The sequence below is a fragment of the Passer montanus genome, unplaced genomic scaffold (genome assembly GCF_014805655.1).
Source record: "Passer montanus isolate IOZ18808 unplaced genomic scaffold, ASM1480565v1 scaffold8, whole genome shotgun sequence".
NCBI lineage: Eukaryota > Metazoa > Chordata > Aves > Passeriformes > Passeridae > Passer > Passer montanus.
The window spans coordinates 14179112-14205566 of record NW_024373256.1 but is presented as its reverse complement, the minus strand read 5'-3'; the positions used below and the strand labels follow the sequence as shown (position 1 = coordinate 14205566).

Below are 26455 nucleotides of genomic sequence, written 5' to 3'. Positions count from 1 at the left end.
CTGGAGCTGACTCATGACTCAGGGTGGGGGCACTCATCTCTCTCCATGTTTTTGGGGGTGAGGCACCCCTCTTTTCCCATGGAGCACCCACCTCTCAGCATCCTCTCGTGGCTGTGGGTCCCTCCTCCACTCCATGGCCATCCGTGGTGTCTGGCCAAGGGGTGGCTCCTGCCTGCTCTGAGCCATCACCCCCTGCTCCACACCACTGCCCTGTCCCACCCCTTATCTGGGGTTCAGGGGCTCCCCCTGCTCCCCGTCCTGGGGAGCTGTTTTTGCCACCTTCCCTGAGAAAAAGCTGGGTCACAGCCCCCCCTGGAATGGCTCCTGCACTGATGGAGTCCAAGGGTCACTGTGCCATGGCCAGGCTTTGGGGACAGCGCCGGGAGGCTGTTCTGTATGAGAACAGTGCTGGTGCCAGGTGCTGGTGACGTTGTGCCCTGTGCCACGCTGCCAGTGCAGTGCAGTGACAGTGGGGACACCGTCAGGGTGGCAGGAACACGGCCTGTTTCCTTTGGGGTGTATGGCATTGCCTGGAGTTGGTGCCCTGTGGTCACACCAGCCCAGGACACGATGTCTGGGGACAGCCACCTTTGGGGACAGGTGAGGACACTGCACCGCGGGGATGCTCAGCTCTCCCTGTCCTCAAACCCCTGCTCCAGCCCAAAAGGAGCCGAGGCAGCCCGAGGAGCCCCAGTACCCCACAGCAGCAGGATTCTGGATGGGGACAGACCAGAGGAGCCCTGCAGGAATTTATTCGAATAAAGGGAGAGAAGCACCCATTTCTCCTCCCACTGGGATGGGGCTGTGACCCCGCACGAGCAGTGCCAGCCCAGGGCCCCCATTCCCGGGGGTGCCCCGTGCCCTGGCATCCCTGCCAGGAGCCATTCCCAGCGCTGTGTCCCACCTCTGTCGCCGTGCCCAGGGCCCCTGGGAGCGGAAGAGCGGCAGCGGCAGCATCTGTGCGGGCAGCTGCCTGCCTGCCCTGCCCCGCGCCCGCCGTATAAATAGAGGCAGCGAGCGGCAGGGAGCTCCTGGCAGCCACCATGAAGGGCCTCAACCTGCTCTGCTGCTGCGTGGCCTCGCTCCTGCTCCTCGGCACCGCAGGTACGGCCGGGCTGGGGCCGCCGGGGGCTGGGGGCACCCCGGGGGCTGCGGGTGCCCGAGGGCTGGGGCTGCTGGCAGGGCTGTGGGGTGCCCGTGGGGCTGGGGGTGCCCTTGGGGCTGCGGGGACTCTGGGGCACTGTGGGTGCCTCCGGGTGCCCAGGCTTGTGGGGTGCCCATGGGGCTGTGGGTGCCCTCGGGACTGCGGCAGCCCCACGGGGCTGGGGGTCCCCATGGGGCTGGGGGTCCCCACGGAGCTGGGTGTCTCCATGGGGCTGCAGGCGCCTGTGGGTTCCTACAGGGCTGTGGGAACCCCAAGGGGCTGTGGGATCCCTGTAGGACTGCAGGTGCCCGTGGGGCCGTGGGTGTCCGTGGGGCAGTGGGTGCCTATGGGGCTGTGGGTACCTGCAGGGAGTGCCTATGGGGCTGTGGGTGCCTGTGGGGCCGTGAGCAGCTCTGGGATTCTGGGTGCCTGTGGGCTGCGGGTTCCTGTCGGTCTCTGGGTGTCTGTGGGGTCCTGTAGGGCTGCAGACAGAACTGTGGTGCCTGTGGGGCTGAGGGCACAGAGAGGCTCCGGGGCACCCGGCGAGCCCGGCCCCGGAGCAGGGCAGGGTGACAGGGGCACAGCGGTCCGGGCTCCCCAGCAGCTTTTGCAGGGCTGCAGAGCCACCCCAAACCGTGCAGGGAAACGTGTTGGGGGGCTGTGGACAGGAGGGGGTGGCGGGAGGTGCGGATTGGGGTCCCTGTCACGGAGCCACGCTGGGCACAGGGGCCGCGCTGCCGCTGGCATGCCTTGTGGCAGTGTCACCTGTGGCTCCGTGGTGGCTCGGTTTTGGGCTGCGAGGGGAGGGTGCCAGGGCACTGGGCATCTCTGAGGAGCCCGGATTCCCTTGCCCGGGCTGTCCCGTGGCCGCCGCTCGCCGCGCTGCCCGGCCGGGTGTCGCTGGGGCGGCGCGGCACCGCTGGTACCCTTGCTTGCCCTTGAGTTAATTTGGGCTGGTTCTCCGCCTGGCCGGGCTCCGGCGGCCGCGCAGCCGGGAGCGGGGCGGCTAAGTATGGAAACAGCCGTGTAAGGGGACACTGCGGCCCGGCACCCCCCGGCCCCCGCCCCGCGCCGCGGCCCCGCGCGGGCACCGCAGCTGCCGCCTGCCAGCCCCGGCACCCCCGGCCCGCCGCGTTTTGGCCTTTTAAGGACATCTTGGGCCCTTCTCGGGAATGAATGGGTCTGGGGGCCGGCGACACACCCCGGCAGAGGTGGGGTGGCCTCTGTGGGGCTGCGGGGGCAGCCTGTGCAGGGGGGGTGGGAGGGTGTTCTGCGGGCACGGCCGGTGGCTGTGCCGCTCCAAGCGGGGCTGGTGGCCTCGTGGGACATCAGGAGCTTTGTCCATGGTGGATGGCCACCTGCCCACGTCTTGCTTTGGCTGAGGCTGGCACAGCACAGCCTGGAGGCTCTGGGGCAGGAGGCACATGGGGGTCTGGCAGCCCCAGCACCAGCTCTGAGGGGTCCCCCAAGTCCCCACCTGGTTGTTGAGGGTCTCGTGTTTTCACCCCAGTACTGTGGGTTTCCAAAAAAGCTCTAAGCTTTTTGGAAACCAGTCTCCGGCCCATGCTTCTGCTCCTCTGAGACCAGTGGGATTTGCAGGATGAGTTTTGCTTTTCCTTTGGCACCAAGCTGAACTCTCAGACCCAGCTCCTTTGGGGGGCAGGAAGTGGCTTTTTTGGGGAGGTTTTTTCCATTTTTGGGACATGTCTCCCATTCAAACCCTGTTGGTGCCTGTGGGGATCCACGGGGCTGTGGGGCTGCAGGTGCCCATGGTCAGAGAAGGGGTGAAAGTCCAGTGGAGAACCAGGGGCTTTGTTGGAACATCCCAGCAAGGTGTGGTCCCTTGGGTTTAGTGGCACCTGAGGCTGCCAGGACACTGCCACCATTCCCAGAGGCTGGGGGTGGGCATTGCCCCGTGTCTGTGCTCTTACAGCCCCTGCTGAGGCAGCTCATTGCACACGTGGCTGGGGCTGGCAAAGCTGCCTGGGGCTGCCAGGAGCCTGGCAGGGACCAGCACCCACCGTGGGGCTGGGCAGTGGCTCATGGCGAGGCCACTCACCCAATATTGCATCTGCTCCTGCCCAGGGGAGCACACTCACACCTCAGGCAGGGCCCAGTCATCCCTGCCAGGCTGGCTGACCCCGTGGCCAGCAGCAAGGGGCTACAGGGTGCTGGCAGGGCAGTGCCCGGATACTTTGCCCTGGGGATGCCTTGGCTCTTGGGTTTGAGTGGGAGGGCAATTCCAGGCCATGCCATCACTGCCTCTGAGCTGAGAGAGGGCTTGGGAAAAGCCTTGGCACAGTGGTGTCCTCCTGCAAGGTGCTGCAGGGCTGGCACAGACCCCTCCTGGTGACAGCAGGGGGGTCTGTGCCAGCTCAGCTTCTGGGAGTCCTCGTCCTGCCTCATCCTGGAAGGTGTCACCTCAGGATGAGCTCCATCACCACCTTCTTGTGGCATCTTCGGGTGTTCTCCATCACCTTGGAATGTGTCATTTTAGGGCAGGCTCCACCTCCCAGGCCAGAACACCTTGGGAGCAGGGCTGTGACACCTTGTGTGTGACACCTTGTGTGAGCTCAGGGCCCTGGGCACAGCAGCCATGGGGACAGCCCACCCTGACCATCCCAGGCCAATGGCCCCCACAGTAACCAACCTCCCCAGAGGTGGGCACCTCAGTGTCCCAGTGACACTCTCTGGGCTTGTTCCAGCCTCCAGCACCAGCACAGCCATGGGCAGCACTGCCACTGGGGGTGTGTGGGACAGGGGGCTTGGGGTGCCTCGGGTGCATTGAGTGCTTGTGCCACCTACGTCCCTGTCACACCCCTGGTGCCTCACCCCAGGAGAACCTGGTCCCTGTGGGTGCTCCATCTCACTCCCAAGGTGTTGGCTGAGCAAAGCAAGGCAGATGCCAGGCAGGTTGGCTCTGCTGTGACACCCTCTCCACGTGCCATCCTTGTCCCAGTGTGTAGGTGACACCCAGCTGGGCAGGAAGGCCAGGAGACCTCACTTGTGCATGGCCCTGGTGGCACAGAGGTACCAGCAGGTCTCTGTGGGCTGGCACCAGGCTGGGAGGGTGGCCCTGGTGGCACAGAGGTACCAGCAGGTCTCTGTGGGCTGGCACCAGGCTGGGAGGGCTGTGCCATGCCCAAGGACAACACTCTTGCCGTGTTCCACTGTGTCCCACTCGCCAAGCTGCTGAAATCCCAGCCTGGCCACTGGGTCAGGGTGACCAGATTGCTCCTGGAATTGCCTGTTCCCTGAGCTCTGCAGGAATGGCAGCAGCCCCGGGGCTGTGCAGGACTCCACGGAGCTATTTCCAGCTCAGGGGGACATTTTCCTTGCTAGTGGCTGCTGGAGGGAGCCGTGAGCTCCTGTGCTGGTGGGGTGCAGGGGCAGGGGAGGCTCTGGACAGGCCAGGATGGGGTGCTGGCAGTGGCAGCATGGCCTGGTGCCAGCCGGGCACAGGGCTCAGCCCTGGAGTCACACAGCCCCGGGCACACTGCGGAAAAGGGCTCGGAGCTGTGGCCCTGTCCTTGTGCTGGTGTCCCCAGTGCTGCCACGTCAGACCCAGGGCAGACGCACCCCGCTCAGCATGGCCAGGCAGGGTCTGTCCCCACACTGCCAGGGGTTTGAGGATCCTGTGGGACATCAGGCATCAGAATCCAGGCTGGCACGTCCAAGGGGTGACCGGGTGACCAGGAATGCTTGGGATGACCCAAGGAGGGATGGGGAGCCAGGAAGTGTGGCCTTGAATGGACAGAGGATGTCCCTCAGGGGACATCCCTGGGGTGGGCTGGTGAAGCCTCCATGGCTGGAGGCCAGGGGACAGGAACAGTGAGACTTTTTGGATACCCTTGCTCTGGAAGAAGGGGCCCTTCCAGCCCCAGGCATGCCACAGCACGTCCCTTGGGTCCCCCAGCATTCCCCCAGGCTGCAAGGGACACTGCAGGTGGATGTTCCTCGATGTACAGTGTGACATCTGCCTGTGCCAAAATACCTGACGGTTCCTGGCCCTCTGCTCACTGATGGACCCAGATCTCCTCAGCCAGGAAGCAGCAGGTGCTTCATCTCCCACCTTCCTCATCTTCGTGTCTTCTGCAAGTCAGAGTTCAGGGTCCCTTGAGGGTGGGGAGACAGTGCAAGAAACACCCTGCAGCAGTGATTCCCATTTTAATCTCTGTTTTGAAAGCTCCAAGACTGGTTTTAATTCCTTTGGTAGATCCTGGTGAGGTTTCTTTACCATATATTAATAAAAATATTGTATGGTTCTATCCAACCATTCATAGAAATCAAATTACTTCATAACTTTTTAAAATGAAATTTAAAATTTTCTGTACAAATGAGGTCAAGTTAGTCTGACAAAACTGTTTCCTAGACCTCCCTCTGCATTGAAAACCAGGAATATATTTGCTTTATGCTGGACTTTTGGGATCATGAAGCTTCTGGGATGTGATGACGTGTCTGGGCATCCTGGGCTTTGGGGTGCACAAAGGTCTGGAGAGCCAACCCCATCCTCAGCCCCATCCTTGTGCTTGTGTCCTCTGGGCTGCTTGAACCCTCGTGGGACACTTCCCTCTGTCAGCTCTGGCCCAGCTGACCCCAAACTGGAGCTGGAGCCATCCCCCTGCCCTGGGTCTGGGCTGGAGGAGCTACTGGGGGGATGGCCCTGAGCGAGGGACATGCGGGCCCACAGAGCCTGGAGGGCAGGGACATCGCCATGAAAAGGGGTCCCGCAGGAAAGGTGGGGTCTGCAGCAGGAAAATCCCAGGAACTCCCTGACAGCTTCTTTGTGTCCAGTCAGATTCCATGAGGTTTTAAAGGGCTTTGCCAGAATAAAGGCAGGGTTGGATATTTGGGATACAAGGTCCTGTCAAGACGCCCCTGGGGAGCACAGGACTTGCAGGAGCCAGTGGATAATTCCCGCAGGGAAGCAGGGATCGGGATCTGGGCAGGGGAAGGGGGCGTGTGAAAAGCCATCCCCGCAGCCCTGCCATCGCCGGCCCCACGCTCACGGCTCCGATTTCTGCTGGAGGGGGAGAGTGTCCCTCCAGGGCCACCTGTGCCCATCTGTCCCTTCTCACCGTCCCCCCGGAGCGTCCGTTCTGCCGTCAGGTTGCTGCTGTTCTCTGTGTCCCGGAGGAGGGATGGAGGGCACACGGTGATGTTCAGCCGTGCTCCGGGTGCCAACACGCCACGGCACCCAGAACAGCACCGCGGGGTCTCCATGATGGAGGGCACACGGTGATGTTCAGCCGTGCCCCTCCTGCTCCGGGTGCCAACATGCCACGGCACCCAGAACAGCACCACGGGGTCTCCATCCCCGCTGCCACCACCTGAAAAAGTGTCCCCTGGCAGCTCATAGAACTCCCAGCATGAGAAAGGGGTGGCAGGGGCAAGGAAAGCCAGGGACTCGCAGGGAGGTCAAGTCCCCAAGGGGAAAAGGGCGAGGTCTCCTCTCCGATGCCACCCATCCGCTTGGCACAATGCAAGGTGTGAACGCGGGGAGCCCCGGTGTCACTTTACAGCGTGGCTGTCCCCTCCCGGGGCCCAGGGGGGCCCCAGGTGCGGACGTCACCCTTGGCTGGCAGCGGGCGCGGGGCCGCGGGGGCCGGGGCTTCACCGGGCTGCTCCTCCCGGGGCCCCGTACAGTTGCCGTGCCGTATTTTTAGCCTCCGGAGGGTGTTAAGCCCGTAACCTTCGGCCCATTTTGCACTCATCGGCCCACCATGTGCAGGTCAGCACAATTCACCATGGATCGGGCGGCCATGTAGGGGAAACAGGGAGAAGGAGGTGGAGAGGGGACAGGGACTTCATGGCAGACCTTGAAGGTCACAGGAGATAAAGCCCGTGAGCAGCTCGGTGGCAGGGACATCCCCATCTGAGTTCCTGGGAGATATTTCCCTTTTTCCTCGAGGGATGGCTCGTGGTGGCCACTGGCATTGCAGTTGTGCCAGGCCCTGGTGGGTGATGGCCCCTCTGGGTCAGAGGGGGCACACAGACCCCAGACAAAGCCCTGAGGACCCTCAGGATCTCCTCTGCCTGGTCCTGCCCTCCTCCTCTGCTTTGATCCCCACTCCTCTCCCAGCTCTCCAGGTCACCATCTCTTTTGGGGCCAAACTGAGAATATCCCTGCTCCCATCAGCTCAGGGGACCCTCTAATGACTCAGGGTGGTTCCCAGGCCACCAGGGCCAGGCAGGGCCGTGTTGGCCCCAGCCCCCCAGGGCTTTGCAGTCAAATATAGCTATTTCCATTCAAGAGGCTCCTGCAGGGTCCTAGGGGTCTTGCAGGAAGGTGACCTGGAGCACCTGGGTGCAAGGGAGGGGCATGGGAGGTGACCACAGATATCTCCCTCCACCTGGGAATTGAGCTGGGGGCACCTGTGAGCTGTGTGCCAGCAGAGGACAGGGAGGCCAGGGCAAGGATGACCCATGCATCCGCTTTGGGCAGGGTGAGGGGCTGTGCCAGGGAACCAAGAGCCACTGGCAATGAGGGCAGGCTGGAGGCAGCCCGTCCTTCCCAGTGCCCGCTGCTGGCATGGCACGAGCCTCCCAATGCCACCTGATCCCAGCTCACAGCCCCACCAGCCCCAGGGCCATGGAGATTAAACCAGCCCTTGGCATCCCCAGGGCAAACTGGGCTGAGGGGTCTGGGGCCGGCCCCACACTGACCCAGCCCAGCTCCTCCTGTGCCCCGTGGCCAAGCCCAGTGAGCTCCAGCTTTGCCGAGGTCCTGCTGGACACAGTCCTTGGCTCCTGCATGGACACGGAGCAGGAGCCAGAGCACAGGGCTGGCCGTGCCCCTCTCCTCCTGCAGCCTGGGTGGAGGTGGCCTTTTTTCCTGCTTGGCTTCTGCTTGCCAGCTGGAGTACAAAGGAATTATTTTCCTCTGAAACGCTCCCCTGGCATGAGACGTTTGGGGGATTATTTAGACTAGTAGCAACTGTTTGTAACGGAGACAGTATAGCCGTGATCTTTTATTTTTGGCACCCGCTGACTGATGTTAAATTGCAGTTGGAGCCTATGGAAAATACGGATGGATTCTCCTGGGCCACAGAACACACTCATTGTGTCCCCAGCAGCAGCACGGCGTGGCACATGCTTTCCTAGTGAAGGGACACTCACAATAAATAGCTCCTGATACCCATGGCCAGGGTTAGGCCCTGCCTGAAGGCAGGACACCACGCTGGGCAGCCCCTCATGCCAGGGAGCCCCTTCCTCCTCCTCCTCCTCCTCCCCCTCACTTCACCGCCCACCTTGGCTGGTGTGATGGTCTCTTGAGTCAGGGCTGGGGAAGGACCTTTTAACCTGCCAAGTGCCCACAGCCCCTCAAAATTTGCCATTTTTACTCCTTTCCCCATGTTTAGGGCAGCTTTGCCGCCTTCCTGCAGTGCTTTGGGGCGGGCAGCAGCCCCAGTGCCAGGCAGCCAGGGCTGGTGGAGCCACAGAGCCCCTGCCAGCTCTGCTTCACCCCCACAAACATCTTTGCACCCAGCTTCTTGTGACAGGGACAGACAGCTGAGCTGGAGCAGGCTTAGGGAAGAGTCTAAACCTCTTGGTTTAGTGGCACAAGTGGTCCCTCAGGGCCCTGGCAGGCGCCCCGGTGGCCCAGCACGGGTGGGACTGACTGAGCTGTTCTCATCGTTTAGAGCCGCGCGGCCCCGGCACGGGCCATGGGGACGGCGCTGCCGAGAGCCCCCCGCCAGGCACGGAGCCCCGGCTGGAGCACAAGGCACACGATGGCAGCCCTGGGGAGCAGCAAGACAGTGGCACTGCCAACGCCTCCCTGCCTGGTGTCACCGAGGAGGGACACGGAGAGGGGGAGAAAGAGCCGGCGGGTGGCCTGGGGCCAGGGGACAGCCAGACACAGGAGAGCAGCAAGGAGCAGGGCCAGGAGGAACAGAGCTCAGGGGAGGAATCCACGGCAGCTCATCGTGGAGGGAACCATGGGCCTGGCACACAGGATGACATCCATGCCCAGGAGGATGAGGAGCCTGGCACAGAGAAGGGAGGCTCTGAGGAGGAAGGGCAGCCAGGGGAAGAGCAAACAGAGATGCCAAGAGCAACATCTGCCCCTGAGGGAGAGGAGGAAAGGGATGAGCAGAGCTCAGAGGAAGATGATGAGCAAGGAGAGTCTGAGGAAGATGAACATGGGGAGTCTGAGGTAGATGGAGGCAAGGAAGAGTCTGAAGAGGGAGAGTCTAAGGAGGAGAAAGAGTCTGACGAAGATGGTGACAGGCCAGAGAATGGATCTGCAGAGAATGACAAGGAAGCAGCTGGCACTTCCAACAAAAAGAGCCCCAGCAAACCAGCAGCTGCTGGCACAGGAGGAGCCAGGGATGGCCCTGCCAGCTGCCATCACCCACCCTGTGGGGATGCAGCAGAAGACCCACCAGCAGCAGTGGAAAACCCACCAATGGTGGAAGATCCACCAGCAGAAGAAGACCCACCAGTAACAGAAGACCCACCAACAGCAGAGGAAGACCCTCCAGCAGCAGAAGACCTCCCTGCAGTGGCAGAAAATCCCCCAGCAGCAGCAGACCCCCCTGCAAACAAGACCCCACTGGCAGGAACAGAGGTCCCCAGCACCACCCCAGCAGCCGCCGAGACCCGGCTCAGCCAGATAGGTTGGAGTCTTTTCTTGTGGGTGTGCTGTAGCAGCAAGAGCGACCTCCCATCAACCCAGCGGAGCTGAGCTTGGCACATTAAACCTGACCTAGTGCATGGCCCTCTCCTAACGCTTGTGCTTCCCCGCCCGCCCCTAACAGCGCTCGGCCATGGGCAGCGGGGCCGCAGCAGGATGCCCGTCACGCGGGCACTCACCACAGTGGTGCCAAAACTGACTGATGTTCCCCTCTCTCCACTCCAAGTCCATGATTTCTCCTCAGGGATGTGGACATGGATAACATGTTTAACCTCCAGGCCCCTTTCAGCACTCGCAGATCTCTTAAAGACTCTTTATCCACCACTGCAGAGTCCTCCGGGCCCTCGGCTTGTGCAGGGGCAGGATGCTCCTAGGATGGTGGGATTCCCAGGTTCGTGGGGCTCCTCTCCACCAGTTCTTGGCTTGTAGGGAAGCTGTGAAGAACAAATCCAGGCCAATGAGCTGCTGAGGCACCAGCCCTGCTCAATCAGTGAAAGGCCAACTAGGGGAAAGGGACACCCTCCACCACGACTTCCTAGAAATATTTGTAGACTTTGGCCCACAGGTTGGGCAGTGACCTTTAGACCCAGATTAGTATTTTTGTTGTTTTCATCTGTAATGTCCCAGTTCAAAAAGCCTCCAATTTTACCCAAAAACAAACCCAGTTTGGTCTCTGTGTCTTCACTTGGCAAGTCAAAAGGTCTTCCTCAGCCCAACATTCAGTAGATGCTCAACATGGTCTCAGGGTTTAGTGGTGTCCTGCTTGTTCCTTGTGTCCCCAGACGTGTCCCCAAACCCCTGCTAAAGTCCAACCCAGCTCCCCATATCAAAAAGCTCTTGGAAGCTCCTGGTGTGCCAGCACCTCCATGGCAAGGTCACCTCTGTCTCCCTGTTTTGGGGACAGTGGGGTGCCTTCCCCAGTGGAGGCAGCTGCCTCATGCTCCCCACGCCTGGCACAGAGCCATGAGGGACAGAGGAACACGGAGACAGAGGTGGGAGAAGCGTGAGGGAACACCCCAGTGGCAAAGGTGGGGCAGCCAGGACGGGCCAGGCTGGCCTGTCCCCCAAGAGCCGGAGGAGTCCCAGCCTCGACTCCACGTCTCCAGCTCACAGTGCAGGTTTTTGGGGGAGTGGGCAGGCTGAGAGGCAGCAGCACACAGCCTGCACCCAAGGCCGAGCCCGTGGAGCCGCAGCTGCTGGGGGAAGCACCAGGGCCCCGCTGGGCAGCAGCTGCTGTGTGTGCTCGTGCTACACCCCAACCCCGGGAGCCCCTTCCAGGCACAAGCTTTGCATTCCCCACGAGCAGCCAGCTCGGAGCCAAGCAGTTGCCCATGACGCTTCCCCCAGCAGCCACGGCCCTGGCAGCCCCAGGAGCCTGTGCTAAAGGGAAAGCACGTGGCATGCCAAGGGTGACAGCGGCTGCCGTGGGCATGGCGTGCCCGCAGGCTCAGGGTGTGTGTGCTCCCCGTGCCCTCTCCCTGGCAGTCGCTTGTGTGAGCTCCTGTGTGGGTTCCCCTCTCCAGCAGTAACACGTCTCCTTGTTTTCTCCTCCAGAAGAGGTTGAAGATGCCAGCGAGCCGACCAAGCGCGACCGGTCCCACTTGGAGAACACCCTGAAGCTCAATGAGGAAAAACCTGCCGATGATGTCTCAGGTGAGGAGGCCACGCATGCCCTGCACTAAGACCATGGACAGGATCTTCCTTCTCTTGTGTTTTGATTTTAACCTTGCCTCTTGCAGGTCTAGCAATGCCAGATCTTCAACAACAGCCCTTTGGCTGCTCTTGGGTTAACATATTTTAGGTATTTTAAGGACATCACTGAGGGCATACAAGAATTAGGAAGGTATAGAGGCTGGAAGATGCAGACAGTGAATCAGGCGCATCCCTGCTCAAAGAAACCTGGAGCAACTTGTAACAAAGGGTTGGGGTTTTTATACAATTATATATTGGGTTTTGCTATTCTAAGGTTTGCTTCTGCTGGCCCCGCTGGCAGTTTGGGCTGGAAAGGCAGAGATAAGAGATACTGTGGAAAAAGCTCCTCCTTTTTTCTAGCAAGCAGCTCAGGGGCCATGCCAGGGGGCCCTGGCACCATGGTGGAGGGCTTCTGGGGATGGTGGGAGTAGAGTGCTAAACAGCACTTAGGAAGGGTGCTCCTCCCATCAGCTGCTGGGAGCAGAAGGGGACAGTGCCCAGTGGGAAACATTAGCAGGGGAGAGGCCTCAAAATCCTAGAACAGCTTGGGTTGGGAGAGATGGTGAAGACCATCTCATCCCACCCCTCTGCCATGAGCAGGACACCTTCCATAGACCAGGTTTCTCCAAGCCCCATCCAACCTGGCCTTGGATGCTTCCAGGGATTCAGGGGCAGCCACAACTCCTCCAGGCAAAATGTGGCTGGGATCAGTTTGGCCAAGATTTCAGCTGTAAGCCAAGTCCCTGGAGCCATGGCTGGGCCACCCTCAGAACCTGCAGGGAATGGCCTCAGGAGGGTCTCACCCAGCCTGGTGGGGCTTGCCTCTCACCTGCCCACTTGCTTTGCCCCCCAGGAGTATTGCAGCGGCTGAGGAAGATCTACCACTCCTCCATCAAGCCCCTGGAGCACTCCTACAGATACAACGAGCTGAGGCAGCACGAGATCACAGGTAATGCCACGGGCACCAGCAGGTCCTTGGGGAGCAGATAACAGCACAGAGAGCACATCATGGGCAGTGTGGATAGTGTGTCCTCCTCTGCAGCTTCCCAGTCCATGGCAGTTCACGAACATGCTGCACTTAGAAGCCATGCCCTAGTGAACCCAGCAGCAGGAATTCCTGCCTCTGCCTCAGCCCATCTGCTGTCAGAGCCATCTGTGTGGGCTGAGCACTGAGCCCTGCCTGCCTCGGGTCTCCCACCTGCTCAGCATCAATGCCCTGTACCCCTGCCAAGCAGAGATCATGGCCCAATGAAACCGGCTTGGCAAGGAAGCTCAGGACCTCTCAAGGCTGGAGATGAGCTTCCTGGGGGTGGCAGGAGCTGGCATCCTTCCTGCTGGGTACAGGACACAACCACGTGGGCAGGGTATTCCTCAAGCTCCACAGCCTTCACTCATCCTGAGAGTTGGAGTTTCCAGCCTTTGGCAATCTCAGACACGATGGATGGGGTGAGCAGGTCCTCATGGCCCCTGGCATGGTGTGGGCTGAGCCAGGTCACACATGTGTCCCTCCAGAAGAGGAAAGTGCAGCCCTGTCCCAAGATGCTCACAAGATAGAGGAAGTTCTTGTGACCCAAGAAACACAAGCAGCCTCATTTTCCAAGCACAGATGGCTCAAAGCCAAGTCTGACTTCCTTGTTCACTGCAGTAATTCTCCTCTCAGTATCTATTCAAGCACTAGAACCAGGGCCAGCTGTCTCCTGAGTATCCAGGGGATGCTGAAGTCCCTGCTGCCAGTGTCCCAGGACTTCATGCCCATGGCAGCCTCCTGCCAAGGCCCTGAAATTGTCCTCCTTGTTCTGCACCTCTGCCTGCCTCCCCAGGTGTCCAGGCCCACACTCCTGGAGCCATGCCCTCCCTTCTGTTGAGGCAGGACTAGGATACACCCTCCCCACAGATCCTTCTTTTACAGCTGGCCTTGCTCCACACTCAGCTGGGGCACATCCCTGTAGAGCAGAACTCCTGCTTTCCAGGCATCCCTCCTGCAACTCCACAGTCTGGGTCAGACACTCTGTAAGCAGGCTTGGACATCTCCCTACCCAGCCAGGCCATCTCCAGTGTAGAGCCAGTGGGGAGCACAGGGAAGTTACCCTGTGGGAGGGTAATTGAGGTTCACAACATGTCCTGATTGTCACCCATGGCTGCTGGCCTGTCCCCTGGCAACACCCCAACTTCCTCTCCAAGCTGCTCTGGTGTTTGATGTTTGCTGTCACCTCGGGACACAGTTTAGGAGAATGTTTGGGGTTACAGGGGCAGCTGGTGTGCTCTAACCCCCATTCTGCTGTTCACAGCCAGAGGATGCAGCCCCCAGCCTCAGTTTCCAGCCCTCAGGATGTCCCACCCTACCTGTAATCCATCCCATGCCCAAGCAGCCACCTCCCTGCTCCCTTTTGGGGAGGAAACAAGTGTTTAAGTGTTCCCCAGGCTCCTGGTGGCTTTCTCCCTCTCAGCTCCTGAGGAAACATTGACCCTGGTGTTTTCCCAGCCTCTCTCAAACCCAGCTCCTGAGCAGGACTCACCTCAGACAGTAGGTCCTGGTGTTCATCCTGGCCTCACCTCAACACTCCATGGTCTGTTCCACCTCACTGTGAGGAACAGCCACCCCTCAGGCTGAGAGTCCCCAGGTCAGGTCCCAGTACACCCTACTGTGTCCTACAGGGCACCCTGAAGGTGCTGTGACCTTGGAGCTGGTGACCCACAGTCCCCTCCTGGCCCCCGGGGAAGGGCACAGGGATGCTGCTCTGCCTCCAGTCCTTGTCTCAGCTATGAGACACCCTGGCCATGCTCCCCTCCAAAAAATTTGTACGGACACCAAACTTCTTGAATGATCTCTGAGAGCCCAGCCATACCCTGGCACGCACAACCCTATCTGGAAACCTACAGCTCAGCAGTTTGCCTTTCATACCCACAGATCCAGCTTTCCCCAGTCCCTCATTAGCAGTGTAATCAGAGAAACCTGCACATTAGTTACAGGGTTGGCCCAGGGAACTCTCTTGATCTTGGAGGGCAGGTGAGGACACAGTGGAGCTCAGGGAGCCTTCTTAACACTTCCCCTCACAGTGCCCGTGTCCCGAGCGGGTTCATTCCATCAGTGTTGTCCCTGCAGGCTGGGAGGTGCTCCCAGCTCTCCCCTGTGCCCCCTCTCCGTGCTGGGGGGAGGCTGGAGGGCACAGAGCTGCCGGCTCAGCTGGCTGGGAGGAGCAGGACAGCTGGGGGAGCTTTGGGGCAGGCCTGTCATGGAATATGTGTGACCTTTGGAGGTGTAAACCAATATAGAGGGGTGCCGTGGCAAGCACCCTGGCCCCTCCATTACGTGGCAGCCTTCCATTTTGTCTCCCTTCTCATCAGCTCCTTTCCCTGCAGTGTAATCCAAAGAGCTCCTCTGCTCCCCACAACATGTGAAAACTCCCATGGAGTCCTGTGGGAGCTGTGGCTGTCACCATCAATTCTGACTTGTCAGGGTGCATCTCAGAAAGCTCCCACACACCCTCTGCTTAAGCCTGGCAGATGCCATTTCCTTCTCCCTGCCTGCCACCCTCCCGCCTCTCTGCTCTGCCATCCCACGTGGATGCAGACATGCTCTGGCTGGGTCCAGCTCTCTGCTTGGAGGGACTATCCCTAGCTGAGGGTGAGGGATTCTCCCAGTCCAGCCACGGAAAGCTTGCTGTGAGGTCACACCAGGTTGTGGTGCATGCTGGTGACCCTAATTACTGATGTACGCTAATTAGCAAGTGTCCCTGTGTAGGGAATGACCTCCCAGATGCCACCACCAGCCACAGGGGCTGGGTCCAGGTGACCCTGTCACTGGGGTTGTCGGGTCACTTGCTGGGTTGGTGGCTGTCTAACCCTGGCTTGTTGGGCTCCGTGTGCTCGCTGGGTGATGCCAGGGAAGGCAAGAACCCCGCAGAGCAGGGGTGGGGATGCAGAGCACCCCGAGCCACATCCCCGCCCCGCAGGGCAGACAGGGGTTCAGTGCTTGTCCTGGGAGCTGCAGGTCGCTCCCAGGCTGTAACTCCTTGTCTCCTGCTGGGAATGTGGCCATCGGTTCCCTCCTTGTCCTGGCCCACACCCGGGCTGTCGCATCCCTCCTCGGACTCACGGTTCCTTTTCTCTCTCCCCGTGTCCCTCGCTAACAGCTTACCCCGGACGCACCCTGGGCTCCTCGGCCACAGGTTGGTATCGCTGCCTGCATGCTGCCGGCACCGCCTCCGCTCTGCGCTGCCCCCGGCTTCCCCGGCTCCGGGCACCGAGCAGGGCCCGCACCCTGTCCCGCCATCCCCGCCGGGACGGCGTCCCCAGCCCTCCCAGAGCCCGCACGTGTCCCAGCCCTTCCCTCCAACCCTCACCTCGCCCAGGCTCTGACACCTTTCCCCTTTGGCTCAAGACTGAGAGGCAGCGTATTCCTCCGGCCAGGTTCAAAGGTGTTTCTGGTAGTCCCGTGAGAGGGAGATGGGGGGCTCGGTCTGGAGAAAGGGAGGCTCAGGAGGGACCTTCCCCCTTTCAACTCCCTGACAGGAGGGAGCAGCCAGGTAGGGGCCGGCCCTCCTCCCAGGGAACAATGGTCAGGACAAGAAGAAATGGCCTTAAGTTTCACCTGAGGAAGCTTGGATATCGGGAAAATTTCTTCAGAGAAAGGGCTGTCAGGCCCTGGCACAGCTGCCCAGGGCAGTGGTGGGGTCCCTAATCCCAGAGGGATTTAAAAGCCCTGTGGATATGGCATCTGGGGACGTGAGTTTGTGGTGGCCTTGGCAGCACTGCAGGAGCATTTAGAATTGGTCATCTGAGAAGGCTTTTCCAACCTAAACCATTCCATGATTGTATGTGTTGGACCTTTAGGTTGATCTCTCACCCACAGCATGAACTGGAGGAGCCCAGATGATAGCTCGTCCTATAGAGGGGATCTCTTCCCACCCTGCACTCTCCTACGTGCAGAAACTTTCCTGAATGTCCACCCTTGATCCCACAGCAGCTGTCCCAGTAACACGGGCTGGCCCCTGCCCAGCAGCCTCAGCCCCCTCAGAAGCCCGAGCTGGCTCCTCTCCCTGCCTATCCTGCTCAGGGTGTGCTGCCAGGTCCCCCAGGAGGATCAGGAGATGGGAGGCAGTCCAAGAAATGCCAGCCAACACCCAGCCCTTCCCCTGAGCCTGGTGCTCAGCCACGGGAACAATGTTCCTGCAAGGAAATCCCATCTCGTGTCCCTCCTGTCCTGCCCCACGGCCACGCTGCCACACCCTGCCAAACCAGGCTCCTTTGGGCACGGCCACGGCGGTGCCTGGAGAGCCTCTGGCTCGCTGCCGTGCCGGCGTGCCAGCAGTGCAGAGGGCTCTGGGTATTTATAGCATATTCCGATAGCTGTCTTATCTCATCCCGGGTTCAGGCGCTCGCACACGTGCTGCCGGGGTGGGCACACGGGGGAGGCACAGGCCGTCTGCAGCCACGTGGGCCTGTCCCTCCGTCTGTGGGCACACGTGTTGTCAGGATACTCGTGGATTTGGAAGCTTTGGGAGCAAGGGGTGCCCTCCAAGGGTTGCTGGATCCGTGCCATGGGCACATGGCCGGTGGTGTTTGTGGCACAGGGGTGGGACAGAAGTGTGGGTGATGCTGGGAGCGTCCCCAGGTGTTCCAGCCTTCCTGGGTGGCTTGAGGACAAAGAAGACCTTGGTGCCCGTGGCTCAGTAGGAACCAGGAGAGGAAGGAGGTTTTGCTAGGTCCTCTGCTTTGCTCAGCATCCTCAGGACAGGCTTGCACTTGGGGGAGAGGCCACATGTTGCTGGGCTTGAGGACAAGAGGAGACAAGGCCCTGCCCAGGATTAATCATAGAATTATGGAATGATTTGGGTTGGAAAGGACCTTAAAGCCAACCCAGTTCCACCCTCTGCCATGGGCAGGGACACTTTCCACTGTCTCAGGCTGCTCCAAGACCCATCCAACCTGGCCTTGGGCACTGCCAGGGATCCAGGGGCAGCCACAGCTTCTCTGGGCACCCTGTGCCAGGGCCTGCCCACCCTCAGAGGGAAGAATTTCTTCCTAAATCCCATCTAACCCTGCCCTTTCTCACTGTGAAGACATTTCTCTGCGCCTTGTCCCTCCAGACCCTCATCCAAAGTCCCTCTCCATCTCTCTTGGATCTCCTTTAGTCACTGGAAGGGGCTCTAAGTTCTCCCCAGAGCTGTCTCTTCTCCACCCCAGAGCAGCAGTGTTTCCAACCACGGGCAGCCTGGCACAGCCACATGGCAAAGCCTCACAGAAAGGTGAGGTCTTGCCATGTGGCAAAAAGCCAGAAAGCCACTGCTCTAGGAAAGAAAATGACTTGGACATCCGAACTGCTCCCATGCCCAGAGCTGAGCAGCCCAAGCAGACCCAGGCTCTGCGGAGGGATGAGCTTGAGGCTGAGCTTGAGCTGCGAGCGAGCAGCCACAGGGTGGCTGGAGAGAGCCGCTGTGATGGAGCTGCCGCCATGCCCTGCCGGCAGCCAGCGAGCCCCGGCTCTTTCCGCTGCCCGGGCCATCCAGCTGAGCCGAGCTGCTGCTGGCAGACATGGCACGGGGACACAGCACGGACAGATGCCAGGCCAGCACCCTCCCGGGTGGGAGATGCTCCCTCTCCCCCAGCCCTGGGCAAGCAGCAGGGAATCCATACCCGGCCTCACTTCCTTGCAGCTCCTGCACTTCCTGCAGAGTTGCAGCGCCGGGCACTGCCCACACAGCCCACGGGGGGCACAGAGGGGCTCGAGGGACGGTGGGTGACCAGGCAGGGGGGCTGCCCACGTCGCTGCCCACCTTGGCTCCGTGGAGCAGAGAGGAGGATGTGCAGCAGAGCCAGAGGTGCCCACATTCACACAGTCACACCTGGCCAGGGATGTGTTATGAAAGAGCACACAGGGACCCACCCCAAACCTCTGGCACAACATCACAGGGATAATGGTAATAATAACAACCATCCTAACCTAATTAAAGCTGGCAAGAGAGCAGAGCAACGGCGACAGAGCAGCAGAGGAATGATTAATAATGAGAGTCCAAGGTTTCAACACTTGTTTTGGTCCCATGTGAGAAGACAAGGCTGGATTCCTGCAGCTGCCAGGCAGGGAGTGGGGTGCAGGAAGAGCCATGCATCCCCTGTTTCAGGGGTGCTGCCCTGCTTTGTGAAGGAGGGCTGAGCTGTATGGATGCAGCAGTGCCTCATGGAGAGATGTCCCCAGCCCATTCCCTTCCCCAGAGGTGACACAGTGAGCCTGTGATGGGCAGATAGGAGCAGGTTGGAATGTTCTCCCCAGCATCTGCTCCCATGGCCAGATAGGTTCAGTGTGAAGCTGCCATGCAGTGCCCTCCAGCACCCTCGGGGCAGGAGCTCAGCACCATGGGGTCTTTGTGGTTTCCCCCAGCTTGGAGATGGATCACTGGCCTGCTCACATGCTGCTGGCTTGTGCATGGGTGCAGCCATGGAGCACCAGGGGCTCTCAGCTACCTCACAGAAAATAGTTCTGCCTTAGGCATGGGGTTGAAGAGAAGGTGCTGAGGGCAGCATACCTTGCCCAGGGCATCTCCTTGCCTTGGGCATGGGGGAAGGCTCTGCTCCAGCTGAGACAGCAGCTCCCAGCTCCTCTGGTGTCATCCATCCCCTGGCTGAACTCCTAGCAACAACAGGATGGACCCTCTCCCACCCTGAGCATAGGATGGGGTTGGTTTTCACCAGTGGGAACTTATCCAGTTTTACTTCCATTCTTGTCCTCTTTATTCTTGTCCTGTTTTGGACTCACAGGCTCCCGTGTGTCCTGGGCACAGCTTGAGGGCTGGCATAGGCCTGGGCTCCTCTGGCTCCACCGGCTGCCTGCCTGGGCTCCTGGGGGCTGGGGAGTCGAGCAGTGTGGGCACAAGCTGATTGCATGAGTCCTGTTTGAGCAGGAATTGCTCCTGGGGGTGCTGGCTGTGTGTGTCCGGGGACCTCTGTGCTCCTGGACTGATGGCATGGCATGGGGACAGGTCACCATCCTCATGGAGAAAACTGTGTGACTTCAAGAGTGCAGGATGGGGACTACAGTTCACTCTCCTCTTGCCTTTCCCCAAGCACAAAGCGAGGCTGTTTGACCTCCCCACATCCAGCTGGAGCCTCACACCCAGCTCACACCCAGGCAGTGACCTCCTGCTCGGCCGGAGGCTCGGCAGGCACGGCCCGGGGGTTGTTCCCTGCTCGGGCATGGTGGAAAGGCTTGCAGGCAGCTGGCTCGAGGCTCGCACCGCGCTTACCAAGCCCAGCGCTGCTCGCGGCCCCACGGCTCGGCCCGGCTGCGGCATGGCCTCCCCCCGGCACGGCCCGTGCTTTGCGGCGGCTGCCTGCAAACAACACCCCCCGCCCGCAGCCAGCCCCACTCCCCCGGCTAAACCACAAACTGAGACTAGCCTTACAAGACCTTCCAGTCCTCCGTAGTCTAAGAAGGGCTGAGCCTCGGAGAAGGTCGGGCAGCGAGGGGGCTGTGCCGCAGAGCACGGGGCCGTCCCGCTCCCGCAGCCGGCGGGCGCTGCCTTGGCTGGCGAATGGCTGCTGGCCCCGGGGCGGCTGCTTCCCCGGCAGCAGCACCGCGCCGCTCACACGGGATGCTCGTTACAGCCGGGAGGTAATCGCACGGCGGCGACGGCTATTGTTCCTTCACTTCCTCTTGTTATTTCCCCTCTCCGCAGATGGGGAGATCACTTCCAAGCCTATGGTGCTATTCCTGGGACCGTGGAGCGTCGGCAAATCCTCCATGATAAACTACCTCCTGGGGCTGGACAACACTCCCTACCAGCTCTACACAGGTACCACACTCGCTGCTTTGCCACGGGGGTGCCGATACATGCATTCCCACATCCGTGCACTCAGCAATTCCCATTCCTTCTTACAGCTGGGAGGTTGGGATCTGCTCTGTGCCACCTGGCTGTGGTGCCATGTGAAGGGAGAGGTTTCCCATCACACCCTGTCCACCCTTCCAAGGGTGGAGGAGAGCATCTTTACCACAACATCTTCATCCTGCAGCACAGCTCCCAACCCCAACGCTGTGAGCAGCAGTCATGTCAAAAGGGCAGCTCACATTTCTCCCCATCCCTCCTCACGTGCAGCCAGCTCATTCACCCTTCCAGGAGAAATGCCATTCCCCTTTCTTCCTCCCTGCTCCCATGGATGTCATCTCACAGCTAAGGGCAAATATCCATGGCCAGATCAGTGCAGTGGCAATGAGGGCTCCCAGGAGATGTTTCTCCATGACACCTTGTGCAGTCAGGCCACTTCCAGAGAAACCAGTCCCAATAGAAAACAACCCCATGACATCTTCCCAAGAAGACGGGCAGGAAATTCTTAGGCAGGAATTTCATGCTGCTTGCATTGCCCCTGCATCTCTTGAGAAGCACGCAATGCTCTCAATGCTCCCAGCCCCAGGCCAGCCCTGTTGTGTCCATAGCCTGGCATGGATTTCATGCCTCTGCTGTTCCTCTCATTGCTGTGCAGGGGCAGAACCCACCACCTCTGAGTTCACTGTCATCATGCACGGCCCCAAGCTGAAGACCATCGAGGGCATCGTGATGGCTGCTGACAGTGCCCGCTCCTTCTCGCCCCTGGAGAAATTTGGGCAGAACTTCTTAGAAAAGCTGATAGGCATTGAGGTCCCCCACAAACTGCTGGAGAGAGTCACCTTCGTGGACACGCCAGGCATCATTGAAAACCGCAAGCAGCAAGAAAGAGGTAGGGTTCACTGGGTTCATCTAAGGGACCCCAAAAAGATGCTATGATGATCTGAAGTGACAAAGGTGGCTGAAGCACAATGGAGTCCTGACACAGCACAGGCTGCCCAGGGCAGTGGTGGAGCCACCATCCCTTGGGGGGATTTAAAAGATGTGTGGATGTGGCACTTGGGAACATGGTTTACTGGTGGCCGTGGCAGTACTGGGGGAATGGTTGGACTCAATGATCTTAGAGGACTTTCCCAACCATAATGATCCTCTGATCCTGTGATTCAGTATCTGCTCACAGGAACATCAGGAACCCTTGGTCAGCAGCAGAGAGGAGGAGGGTCTGGAGATAAGGGTGAGAGAGACAGGCAGTCACAGGCCCAGACACCCATGGATGGCTTTTTGTGCCAAGAAGCTCCAAAGTGTTTTTAGCATATGAGAAAGAGGTTCTAGGCTACAGGGGAAGTCTGCTGTGCCTCACAACCCGTGCAGCACACATGGGGATTGAGGCACAGCAGGCTCACGGTTTATCAATCTCTTGATGGAGGGACTCATCCTGCATTGGATTTCCCTGTTTCCTCTCCTCAAGGTTACCCATTCAACGACGTGTGCCAGTGGTTCATTGACAGAGCCGATCTCATCTTTGTTGTCTTTGACCCCACGAAGCTGGATGTGGGCTTGGAGCTGGAGATGCTGTTTCGTCAGCTGAAGGGCCGCGAGTCTCAGATCCGAATCATCCTGAACAAAGCTGACAGCCTGGCTACCCAGGAGCTGATGAGAGTCTACGGCGCCTTGTTCTGGAGCCTTGCTCCTCTCATCAACGTCACAGAGCCGCCCAGGGTGTACGTTAGCTCCTTCTGGCCCCATGACTACCATCCAGAAACCCACAGAGACCTGTTCCTCAAAGAAGAGATATCGCTCCTGGAAGATCTCAACCAGGTGATTGAGAACAGGATGGAAAACAAGATTGCCTTCATCCGCCAGCACGCCATCCGGGTGCGCATCCACGCCCTGCTGGTCGATCGCTATCTACAGACCTACAAGGACAAAATGACCTTCTTTAGTGATGGAGAACTGGTGTTCAGGGACATTGTGGAAGATCCTGACAGGTTCTTTATCTTTAAATCCATTCTGGCAAAGACCAATGTCAGCAAATTTGACCTCCCCAACCGCGAGGCTTACAAGGACTTCTTTGGCATCAATCCCATCACCAGTTTTAAGCTGCTATCTCAGCAGTGTTCCTACATGGGAGGGTGTTTCCTAGAGAAGATCGAGAAGGCCATCACCCGTGAGCTTCCCGATCTCTTGGGAAGCATTGGCTTGGGGAAGAAGCCCAATGTCCTCTCCTGCGACGTCACTGGCTGTGGCGAAACCCCAAAGAATCGCTACAGGAAACCCTAAGGTGATCCACAACCCAACTGTCCACGTGTTCCTACTGGTGAATGAGCTTATGTCTTATCTGTCCAAGAAGCCGTGGTTTGTTAACCCTTTGAGTGCCACGCTGGCAAAGGCTACCGTACGATGAGGACTTTGAGTCATTGACATCGATGGCAGGGGAAGATGGGTGGGCATAAGGAAGAGAATAAAAACTGTGAATTCCTGACATTTTATCTTTGTTCTTTTGAGTAGAAGGCAATGTTTAAGCTGTAAGTATGAGCAATGCATGGGCAGGACTGCTGCTGCTTTTCCACTGGTGCCAAGAGTGCATGAAGAGGAATTTCAACCTCTGCATCCCCGAAGCCATGAGGGAATGAGAACAAGGGCACAGCGTGAGAACACAGGGGAGAGCACTGACACACTAACCCAGGCATCACCAGGAGCACTGGTCAAGGAAAGAGAGACCATGTCCCAACTGTTATTTTCAGGCACAAACCTGCTACAAATCTCAGCAAATATTGATCTGCTTTTATTTCTGAGACCTCTAGGTCACCTGGTGAGTTCTGTTTTCACCTGACAGCTCAGTTGATCTTCTGCAGCCTTCATGTGGGTGTTTGACTTAAGAAGGAGCATTTGCAGGGGCGTTGGTAGCTCCAGACAGGCAGCTGTGATGGGATTTGCAAGTCCATGGCAAAGGAAGAAATGAGGTGGAAAGGAGCAGCCATCACTGGCTGAGCTGTGCTGGATGAGGAGGGCCAACACCCCAAATCAGATGGTCCCACAAGGAGATGTGAGCAGGGTTTCCTTCCCTGGCCAGTACAGAAGAAGGCACTTCATGCCTGTGTGTGTCATTAACCTCAAAACCCATGCTAGCAAGTCTTGTCTTTGGACCAGAAGGGCTCCAAGGGTGAGGGTTTGGCAGTTTGCCTTTGTTCAAGTCCGTGTTGCTCTTTTCTCAGTCAGCCCTCCATGGTTTTGTGCTTTGTGGAGGGAGCCAGGAAGCAGGGTCATTAGTTATGAAGTTAAAAAGGTCACATCCCTTTTGCCTACCTGCTGATCTGTCCTCCCCAGGACAGTCCAGGCAGGTTTCTGGGGCTTGCTTTCCAAACTCCTCCCTTTTTAGCCATTTGTTGGCTTGTCTCTGAGCATCGGTGCTCAGTCCTGAAGGAGTATTTCTTTGGAAGCACCCGAGCAGGGTGAAGTTCCCCATGGACAGCCGACCTTGAAACTTGGCCCTTGTGGACAGCATTGCTGTCTGCCAAGCTGAGCCCAAACCACCCAGGTGATAGATGTTGTCCTGGATGGCAAACCGGCACCTTCAAGCCCACCAAGAACCTGCTGGAAGTCCTTCCTCCTGCCAAATACCCACAGCAAGCACTGCTCTCCAGGAAACCTCTGGAGAAAAGGGACTTACCTTTAACAGAAGCAAGAGGACATGGAGATGCTGGCTAAAGCAAGAAAAATGCAAAAGAAACAAAAGAGGGAAAGAGAAAGCTGGGAATGGAAGGCTATTGTTGTGATGGGGAGGGTGTGAAGGGCATCTCCACATGTGCAACAGGAAGTGAGCTATGGCAGCAGGCCTGGGAGAGCTCCATGTCCCCAGGCTCTGCAATGAAGAGATCCCCTTGAGTGCAGGTGAGTTTGAGGGGATGCTGCTGCAGGGACTTGAATGTTCCTGGCCTCTGCTTCAAGGTAGGACTTGACATTTGAACTGAGAAGCTGAGACCGAAATCTCTGTCCAAGCACAGGACAGGGCGTGGTTCAGGAAGAGGGATTTTGCCTGCAGTGCAGAGGGAGCAGAGGGTGCAAGGGAAGGCAAGCAGTGTCAGAGAGAGCAGCAGCCAGAGCAGTGTGGAGAGAAGGGATGTGCTTGTGAGTACTGTGAGGTCTCAAACCTGCCCCAGTGCTGCTGCCTCTCTGCTGTCATTCCTTCTTTCTTGTCCATGATCCCGTTGCTCATCAGTTTTCCTCTCCATCTGTCGTTCACTCTCCTCTGTCGGATTGGTCTGCATGGGTTTTTAAGAGCTAATGGAATAGAATCACCAACAGAAACTGGCTGATGTTGTCACTGTTCCTGCTGTCACACTGTGTGTCATTGTCACAGAAAGCAAAGGCCTTTAAACATTTCTGTTTGCAAGCACTGTATTGCACCATATCTTTCCTAGTTCCTCTGTCACCCTAAAGCCCATGGGGTACCCTGCCCCACAAGGAGATTGACCTTGAAGGCACTGAAGTGCTCTCAGGCCTCTCCCATCGTTCTCCCCATCCTTTCTCTGGTTTCCTTTTATCTTGCTTTATTTTCCAGCCCTCATTGCCTCCTCTCCTCCCTTTCTCTTCCCTGCAGCACCTGCACGCCCTGTGCAAGGTCTTGGTGCCTGTGTGCTGGATGGGGCTCCCCCACGACAGCCAAAACCCTTTCCCCCCAATATGGTTCTTTTGGGTTCTCCTTCCAAAGCCATGGCATTGGTGGTCTGTTCCCTGAGACACACACTGACCCAGCTCCGTGTTGCCTCAGGGAGATGCTGCCACTGAGATGCCTCCTCTCCCTCAGATCCAGGTGGCTTCAGTCCCAGTTCTCACTGAGCTTCCTCAGGAGACCTCTGGGAATCTGGGAGTGGAAAAATGGGGAGCAGGGAAACATTTTCAATCTGCTGAGAAACCCAACCCCCCCTGAATTTGGAGGAGTTGAACATCTTGCCTAAGAGCTTCATGGGAGGGAGGGAGCTGGGACACAGGCCCTGTAGATGCCCGTGATCATGTGCATTGGGATAAAACTGTCAGCTTGAACATCAGCCTGTCTAATAAAACCTGATATTTTCCAAACACACTCCCTGGAGATGTTTGTTTTGTTTCTCCTCCTGGTGTAGGAGAGAGCACTGGGACTGGGGTGGCTGAGGGGGTGCAGCTGCAGAGAGCAAGGCAGGAACTCCCATCTCCTTCCCTGCACCCCAGCTTTGGCCTCTGTCCCTCGCACAGGACCTGCCAGCCATGCCTGAGCCATTTGGCTGCTTTTCCAACCTGTCTCCTTGTGCCATACAGGCAAAGCAAACCCCTTTGCTTTGTGCCTCAGGGCAGTGTGATCCTCCCTGGTGGGACAGATCCCACCTGCCTCAGCACATGCTGTCAGGGCACCATGACAGAAGGCAGGGATCAGGGACCACGGAGGAGAACCCAGGACTGGGGATCACAGCCGAGGGCAGGGCTGGGGATCATGGAGGGAGGCAGGGATTTGAGGAGCTTGGAGCAGGACAGGGAGGTTGGGATCCCAGCAGAGGGCAGGGAGTCAGGGACCATGGAGGAAAGAGGGGGGTTTGTCCCCTCTATGGAGGAGGACAAAGGGGTTTGGGATCATGGAGGAGGACAAAGGGGTGGGGGACTACAGTGTACAGCAGGGGCTCCCAGCAGCCACCCAGCAAGGGGTGGATAGAGATACCTTCCTACCAGCGACTGGGGCTCATGCAAACTGCTCATTATAACCCCATTCCCAGCCTGTCTGTCTGTCTTTCTTTCCAACTATCTGTCTCACTCACTAATCAAAGAAGATTGTTCCAAGAAAGCTGGAAGAAGAGAAGGAATGTCTCATTTGGCTGTGGCTTCCTTTGGAAAGTCTGGAAAAACTGTGGCATCTCGACGTGCATGAAGGTCTGCCTGGCAAGAAGCACATTTTCCTTCCAAAGCTGCTGTAAAGATGTGAATCATGAGCCGGTAACGCTCCTGGCAGTGCAAACCCCAATTCCACTGAGACGTGGTGCTGGCAGTGGCTCCGCTGTATCTCTTGGACGGAAAAGACAAACATTTATCATAGTGACATTGCTGGGGAAGAGCTGCCGGTGCTGCCGAGAGCCTGGCGGCAGCCGGATCCTGCCTGCGCCCAGGGTGCTCCCACCAAGGGTTCCAGAGGTCTCCCGA

The 26455-nt window shown here is 58.7% G+C and overlaps 1 protein-coding gene across 3 annotated transcripts; it reads left to right on the top strand.

Annotated features, from left to right (window-relative positions):
• Positions 1–948: 948 nt before the first annotated feature.
• SRL (sarcalumenin) lies at positions 949–25373 on the top strand. Of its 3 annotated transcripts, XM_039731910.1 has the most exons (8): positions 974–1104; positions 8788–9765; positions 11337–11435; positions 12328–12423; positions 15608–15643; positions 20147–20263; positions 20949–21182; positions 21759–25373. In XM_039731910.1, the coding sequence occupies exons 1-8, from the start codon at positions 1044–1046 to the stop codon at positions 22568–22570; spliced, it is 2433 nt and encodes an 810-aa protein (XP_039587844.1). In that variant the 5' UTR covers positions 974–1043; the 3' UTR covers positions 22571–25373. The 3 variants fall into 3 exon arrangements, with proteins under 3 accessions (XP_039587846.1, XP_039587844.1, XP_039587845.1); XM_039731911.1 differs by lacking the exon at positions 15608–15643; XM_039731912.1 differs by lacking the exons at positions 8788–9765; positions 15608–15643 and having other exon boundaries at positions 949–1104.
• The last annotated feature ends 1082 nt before the right edge of the window (positions 25374–26455 follow it).